The following is an 8,053-nucleotide window of genomic DNA, read 5'->3' as shown; positions in this document are numbered from 1 at the left end:
ACGTAAAATCCTTACCTATATGTTTTTCTTGGTGCATCGCATCCGCCATTTTTGACTGCTCATGTGCGCCAGAAAATACACCCCCTCCTCCCCAGACTGCAGAATGGGCAGCGGATGTGTATAAAAAATACATCTGCTGCCCACGTCATGCAGTTATTTCACAACGTCCATGGGTATGTCGGCGTCAGTGTATTGCGACGGAACAGTACTGATGGAAGTGAAAGTAGCCTTAGCAGCGATTGTCTATGCGTTGTACAGTACCATATATATATATGTAATTGTCTATTTTTCCGTATGTCTGTCTGTCTGTCTGTCTGTATTTCTGTCTGTCCTTGAAATTCCGTGTCCCTGCATGGTCGATGCCGCCAGGCAGGCCTCGACCAATCAGCGACGGGCACAGTACCGACTTTGAAATACCGCGTCTCTGATTGGTCGAGGCCGCCAGGCCAATCAGCAACAGGCACATCGACGTTGATGTCAAAATGGTTGCCATGGCGATGATGATGTCATAAAGGTTGCCTCGATAAAACATCGACGGACACAGTCTTCCGCGAATTCTTGAATCATCATTGTCCATATACTACTGGGACATGCATATTCTAGAATACCCGATGCGTGAGAATCGTGCCACAATTCTGTGTAAATAATAAATACTATATTCTCCCATAGGAGCAATCTCGGAGAAGGAATAGAAGACGTCCAAAACGGATGTGGGTTCATCCCATTGTTAATGAGCGGGATGAAAAGGGACACTTCCATGTTCCTTTACCAAGATTTAAGGGGGTAAGATATAGGTAGAAATGATATATTATCTTCTGTGTTCACCTTTTTTTTTTTTGATGTTATAAACTGTTGTGTTATATATCTGTGGTTTGAGAATTTTTTTTTTTTTTTTACATTCAGTTTTCCTGAAAAATTTATCCAGTTTAGCCGGCTTACGATTCAGGCATTTGATCGCCTTCTTATAATTCTGGCTCCACAACTCAGCTACGAAGACACATGTATGCGAAGATCAATCTCTGCTGAGGAAAGGCTGCTCATCACCTTGCGGTAAGGCCCTTTTTAAAAAAAAAAAAAAAAAAAAAAACTCCACACATTGGCCCCATAGTTAATGCTGCAACAGTGCCCCCATAATGCTGCTATTACGTCCCAATGCTGCCAGTTCCTCCATAATGCTGCTATTACGTCCCAATGCTGCCAGTGCCTCCATAATGCTGCCACTGCGCCACAATGCTGTTAGTGCCCCTATAATGCTGCTGCTGCCACAGTGCCGCCATAATGCTGCCAGTGCGCCACAATGCTGCTAGTGCCCCTATAATGCTGCCACAGTGCCGCCATAATGCTGACAGTGCGCTACAATGCTGCCATTGCCCCCATAATGCTGCAATTATGTCCCAATGCTGCCAGTGCCCCCATATTTCTGCCACTGCGCCACAATGTTTACAGATCTAGTGCCCCTGAATCGTACTAGTTATGTTGTCATGCATATTTTCATAATTATTTAAAATATTCTAATTTTTTCACATTTTTTTCCAGGTTTTTGGCCACAGGAGAGAGCTACACATCCCTGCACCTCCAATTTAGGGTTGGCAAATCCACCATCTCTCTAATTGTGAGGTGCACATGTGCCGTCATCTGGCAGAAGTTGCAGCCCATCGTGATGCCTTGCCCAACCGAAGAGACTTGGCTGCAGGTAGCAGCAGGCTTTCAGTCTGTGGCCAATTTCCCCAACTGCATAGGTGCTGTTGATGGCAAACATGTGAGAGTGCTGAAGCCACCAAGATCAGGATCACGCTTCTTTAATTATAAAAAATATTTTTCTGTGGTCCTGATGGCGGTGGCTGATGCCCATTACAAGTTTGTTGCCATCGACGTTGGTGCTTATGGCAGTTCTGGGGACTCTCGGGTGCTGCAATCATCACAGATTGGACTTCAAATTCTTCAAGATGGCGGAACGCTCCCAGCCCCAAGACCTTTGCCTGGTTCCACACATCCTGTACCCTTTGTGATGGTATCGGATGAGGCATTTCCCTTAAAAACTAACCTGCTGCGCCCATACCCACGAAGGGCACTGGATGACCGGCGGAGGATTTTCAACTATCGGCTGAGCCGTGCACGAAAATATGTGGAATGCACCTTTGGGATCATGTGTAGTCAGTGGAGGATCTTTCACACTGCCATCCAGCTAGATACGGAGACCGTGGACACTGTGATCAAGGCATGCTGTGTTCTCCACAACTACGTTCGGGAATACAGCACAGAGGTAGTTGAGGAGTCACAGCTGTCTGAATTAATTGCAGTGGACAACTTGGGTCAAGGCAGGCAATCCATCTCGGGGGTGCGTGTGCGAGAAACCTTCACTGACTACTTCATGAGTCCTGAAGGTGCCGTGCACTGGCAATACTCCTGTGCCGGTGTTGAGCAGCCTGAACAGCAGAGAAGATCGAACACTTAATCCCCATCAAGATGTCAGCCTGTTCAGAAGAGCAAATCGGATGGCTAACCCCAAAGCAATCACAGCCCTTGTGTTCTTCATCAGTACAGCTGAGCAGATTGGATGGCTAACCCCATGCATTCAATGTCCTTTTGATCTTTATCATTTAAAAAACAAAAGGAATTAATAAATAAGAATTTTGTTTGAAAAATCAAACCTTGTGTCCGCAACTTACTCTTTAGTCACTGACAGTTATTATCCCATTACTCACAGTTCATAATTTGCTAATTGAAATAAACTTTTTTTAGAATAAGAAATTACCAGACATTTTTGCAAAAAACAAATTTAGTTTTTATTCATAAATAACACTGTGTACTACACATAAAAACAAAACGTCTTTAAATGACGTTGGTATTATAACTAGTGTTGAGCGATACCTTCCGATATCGGAAAGTATCGGTATCGGTTGGGATCGGCCGATATTCAAAAAATATCGGATATCGCCGATACCGATACCCGATCCCAATGCAAGTCAATGGGACCAAAATATCGGAATTAAAATAAACCCTTTCTTTCCTTGTAGGTTCATTCTACATCAAGGAAAACAACTAAGAATAATGTAGGATGTATTGTGGGAGGTGGCGGAGACATTAAAGGCAATGAGGTTTAGCCCAATCAAATAGAATAGCATGTTTTTTTTTTTTTTAAGACGTTCGGAGTGAAAAAGATATTGAGTATGTAAATTTTTTTTTATTTTGTCAGATATTGATGTTTCACTATTCCACGCCCTTCCCCTTCTTTTTTTTTCTTTTTTTTTTTTACTTTTCCCACACTTTCATCTTCATCATCATCAGCATCTTTGACATCAACTTCTTCTTCACCTTATTCATCTTCTTCTTCATCTTCTACCTATTTTTTTTTTTTATTACATTCTTCATATTCATTTTATTCAACTATTATTATTCTTCCTATTCTACATATTCTTTTTATTCCACTGTTATTATTCTTCCTATTCTACTTCTTCATCATATTCTCATTTGTGACAGGCATTCCCGTAGTTGTTATCTATAAAAGTTGGAAGATTACACCTTCCGTTCTGCCAGTCACAAAAGTTACATTTGTCCGCGTTCAGTTTGGCCTGCAGCATCAGGCTTTATCCAGGGGCACCACGAGGAGGAACGGACTCACCCCCATACACTGCTTAGTCTTCTTCTGCATATAATTTAGATAATATCTTTTGCTCTGATATTAAGTCTTATGCTTAATGTTCTTCTGCTCTTTGTTCTGCAGCCTCTTGTTCTTCTGCTTCTCGGTCTTCCATGTCGTCGTCTCCAGGGTCGTCGTCTCCAGTGTCGTCATCTCCGCCGTCGTCGTCTCAGCCGTCGTCGTCTCCGCCGTCGTCGTCTCCGCCGTCGTCATCGGGGTGGTCTTCCGGGTCGTCGTCGTCGTCATCGGGGTGGTCTTCCGGGTCGTCGTCATCGGGGTGGTCTTCCGGGTCGTCGACTTTAGGGTCTTAAACTTGGAAATGTAGCAGAAGGTACAAGAAGGCTGAGAAAATGCCAAGAACCAGCTGATGGAACTGGAACTCGGATGGCTACCCGAAGGTTCAAGAGCCTATGGAACTACCGAGGACCAGCTGACGTTACTGGAACCCGGTTACTAAGCAGGAGGTACCCGTGCTAAAAAGCACTACCAAGGACCGCCTGGCGTTGGCGGAACTCGGATACCCAGAAGGAGGCACCTAAGCCAAAGGCTCTGCCCGGAACCAGCTGACGTTACTGGAACCAGGATGGGGAGCAGAAGGTACAAGAGCAAAAGACACTGCCGAGAACCAGCTGACGGTACTGGAACCCGGCTGGGTAGCCGAAGGTCCAAGAGCCAATGGAACTACCGAGGACCAGCTGACGTTACTGGAACCCGGTTACTAAGCAGGAGGTACCCGTGCCTGAAAGCACTACCAAGGACCACCTGACGTTGGTGGAACTTGGATACCCAGAAGGAGGCACCTAAGCCAAAGGCTCTGCCCGGAACCAGCTGACGGTACTGGAACCAGGATGGGGAGCAGAAGGTACAAGAGCAAAAGACACTGCCGAGAACCAGATGACGGTGCTGGAACCAGGTGGTGGACCCGAAGGCCCACAGGAGAGGAGAGAACAGCTAGGCCGCGAGGCAGCCGCAGTTACCGAACCCCAACAGTCCTACAGGGGGAGCTGGGCCTACTGGCACTACAGAACCAGCCTTGACTACCAGTTCACGCAGCCCACATAGGAAGCTCCTAAACTGGAGGCACCCTGGAGTTCGCTAACCCGACTGCAACACGACGGGGCAAACATAGGCGTCTCAGCGAGTTTGACACACCCCGGAAACAGCTGACGGTGCTGAAACCAGGTTTGGCACGAGGGAGTACCTGTGACAAAAACACTGCCGAGAACCAGCTGGCGGTGCTGGAACCCAGATGCGTTGCCCCAGTGTGCAAGAGCCAATGGCACGACCGAGGACCAGCTGGCGGTGCTGGAACCCGGTTACTAAGCTGTAGGTGCCCGCGCTTAAAAGCACTACCAAGGACCGCCTGACGTTGGCGGAACTCGGATACCCAGGAGGAGGCACCTAAGCCAAAGGCTCGGCCCGGAACCAGCTGACGGTGCTGGAACCAGGTGGTGGACCCCAAGGCCCACAGGATAGGAGAGAACAGCTAGGCCGCGAGGCAGCCGCAGTTACCGAACCCCAACAGTCCTACAGGGAGAGCTGGGCCTACTGGCACTACAGAACCAGCCTTGACTACCAGTTCACGCAGCCCACATAGGAAGCTCCTAAACTGGAGGCACCCTGGAGTTGGCTAACCCGACTGCAACACGACGGGGCAAACATAGGCGTCTCAGCGAGTTTGACACACCCCGGAAACAGCTGACGGTGCTGAAACCAGGTTTGGCACGAGGGAGTACCTGTGACAAAAACACTGCCGAGAACCAGCTGGCGGTGCTGGAACCCAGATGCGTTGCCCCAGTGTGCAAGAGCCAATGGCACGACCGAGGACCAGCTGACGGTGCTGGAACACGGTTACTAAGCTGTAGGTGCCCGCGCTTAAAAGCACTACCAAGGACCGCCTGACGTTGGCGGAACTCGGATACCCAGGAGGAGGCACCTAAGCCAAAGGCTCGGCCCGGAACCAGCTGACGGTGCTGGAACCAGGTGGTGGACCCCAAGGCCCACAGGAGAGGAGAGAACAGCTAGGCCGCGAGGCAGCCGCAGTTACCGAACCCCAACAGTCCTACAGGGGGAGCTGGGCCTACTGGCACTACAGAACCAGCCTTGACTACCAGTTCACGCAGCCCACATAGGAAGCTCCTAAACTGGAGGCACCCTGGAGTTGGCTAACCCGACTGCAACACGACGGGGCAAACATAGGCGTCTCAGCGAGTTTGACACACCCCAGAAACAGCTGACGGTGCTGAAACCAGGTTTGGCACGAGGGAGTACCTGTGACAAAAACACTGCCGAGAACCAGCTGGCGGTGCTGGAACCCAGATCCGTTGCCCCAGTGTGCAAGAGCCAATGGCACGACCGAGGACCAGCTGACGGTGCTGGAACACGGTTACTAAGCTGTAGGTGCCCGCGCTTAAAAGCACTACCAAGGACCGCCTGACGTTGGCGGAACTCGGATACCCAGGAGGAGGCACCTAAGCCAAAGGCTCGGCCCGGAACCAGCTGACGGTGCTGGAACCAGGTGGTGGACCCCAAGGCCCACAGGAGAGGAGAGAACAGCTAGGCCGCGAGGCAGCCGCAGTTACCGAACCCCAACAGTCCTACAGGGGGAGCTGGGCCTACTGGCACTACAGAACCAGCCTTGACTACCAGTTCACGCAGCCCACATAGGAAGCTCCTAAACTGGAGGCACCCTGGAGTTGGCTAACCCGACTGCAACACGACGGGGCAAACATAGGCGTCTCAGCGAGTTTGACACACCCCGGAAACAGCTGACGGTGCTGAAACCAGGTTTGGCACGAGGGAGTACCTGTGACAAAAACACTGCCGAGAACCAGCTGACGGTGCTGGAACCCAGATCCGTTGCCCCAGTGTGCAAGAGCCAATGGCACGACCGAGGACCAGCTGACGGTGCTGGAACACGGTTACTAAGCTGTAGGTGCCCGCGCTTAAAAGCACTACCAAGGACCGCCTGACGTTGGCGGAACTCGGATACCCAGGAGGAGGCACCTAAGCCAAAGGCTCGGCCCGGAACCAGCTGACGGTGCTGGAACCAGGTGGTGGACCCCAAGGCCCACAGGATAGGAGAGAACAGCTAGGCCGCGAGGCAGCCGCAGTTACCGAACCCCAACAGTCCTACAGGGGGAGCTGGGCCTACTGGCACTACAGAACCAGCCTTGACTACCAGTTCACGCAGCCCACATAGGAAGCTCCTAAACTGGAGGCACCCTGGAGTTGGCTAACCCGACTGCAACACGACGGGGCAAACATAGGCGTCTCAGCGAGTTTGACACACCCCGGAAACAGCTGACGGTGCTGAAACCAGGTTTGGCACGAGGGAGTACCTGTGACAAGAACACTGCCGAGAACCAGCTGGCGGTGCTGGAACCCAGATGCGTTGCCTATTAAAGATTGTCTTCCTAGAGCCCCAACTAGCGGTGTTGGAGCTAAGGGTAAGCAGGGGGAGCAGAGTGTAGGCCGAAGCCTGCACTGGAGGCAGCCTTGTGTCTGCGTTGCGTTTGCAGGACACTTTGCCGGCTACACAGTGGGGGAACAGCTGGCGTTGCTGAACCCCACTAGCACAATGTCGTGTGTTTTTCTCTGTGCAGCTAACACTTGCGGTCAAAAACTAGCGATGTTAGAGCCCGTGTTGAAGCAGGAGGAGGAGGAGAGGAGCAGAGTGTAGGCCGAAGCCTATTTGAACCAATTTCAAAGGAAACCTTTAACCCCCCCTCAGGTGTTACAAAGTACAAGAGACACACCTTGTGCAGTATTAATGCTGCACAAGTGAAAGGTTGCTCTATTAATTTGTCTACTTGCACACGCTGAATGAAAGACGTACACAATTTAGCCCATTCTACAGTCAAACTGTAGTGGATGCGTGACTTGGCTTTTTAAGGAGACGCAGCACAGGTGTCCCAAATAACGCCTTGGTGCTTGGCGCAGCTTCCTGAGCGTTGTTATTTGCTGTACAGGAGTCTGCGCTCTTGTGTTATCCCTTGGCAATGCCCTGTTAGAGCTGCCCGTCTTATGACCTCATTTCATGTTGGCCGGTGCGATTAACGATGGCCATAAATCCCAGACCCACAGTGCCTTTTCATAAAGTCACACTGCGGTGCTGTGATTCGTGGCCTTGAGCAGTAAATATTTTGGCCGCTCACACACGTCCTTACACCTGCTTCAGACTGGGTGGCCTCTGCTGATCCCTTCTCGCATGCCGCGGCCATGAGGCTGCACAGTCTGAAGAAGGCGGAAGGAGATGAGTTAAGACAGGTGAAGATATGCACTGCTCGTGCCCATCAATCACACCCTCGCAGTCAAAATAAGACAACGAGGAGCATTGTTTCAGGCAGGGCGGACGCACAGGCGCAACAAGCCAACCAATGATGTCAGAAGACGGGAAGCGCTACCAAGGGG

General features: G+C 50.4%; 1 protein-coding gene across 1 annotated transcript; it reads left to right on the top strand.

Annotated features, from left to right (window-relative positions):
* The first annotated feature begins 739 nt into the window (after positions 1 to 739).
* Positions 740 to 2,578, top strand: LOC138643287 (uncharacterized). Its single transcript, XM_069732218.1, has 3 exons — positions 740 to 783; positions 904 to 1,050; positions 1,537 to 2,578. Exons 1-3 carry the CDS (start codon positions 740 to 742, stop codon positions 2,453 to 2,455), a joined length of 1,110 nt encoding a protein of 369 aa, XP_069588319.1. The 3' UTR covers positions 2,456 to 2,578.
* Positions 2,579 to 8,053: the final 5,475 nt, after the last annotated feature.

This window comes from Ranitomeya imitator, chromosome 6 (genome assembly GCF_032444005.1).
Source record: "Ranitomeya imitator isolate aRanImi1 chromosome 6, aRanImi1.pri, whole genome shotgun sequence".
Taxonomy (NCBI): Eukaryota; Metazoa; Chordata; class Amphibia; order Anura; family Dendrobatidae; genus Ranitomeya; species Ranitomeya imitator.
The sequence above is the reverse complement of the archived record's forward strand: the minus strand, read 5'-3'. Positions and strand labels throughout refer to the sequence as shown.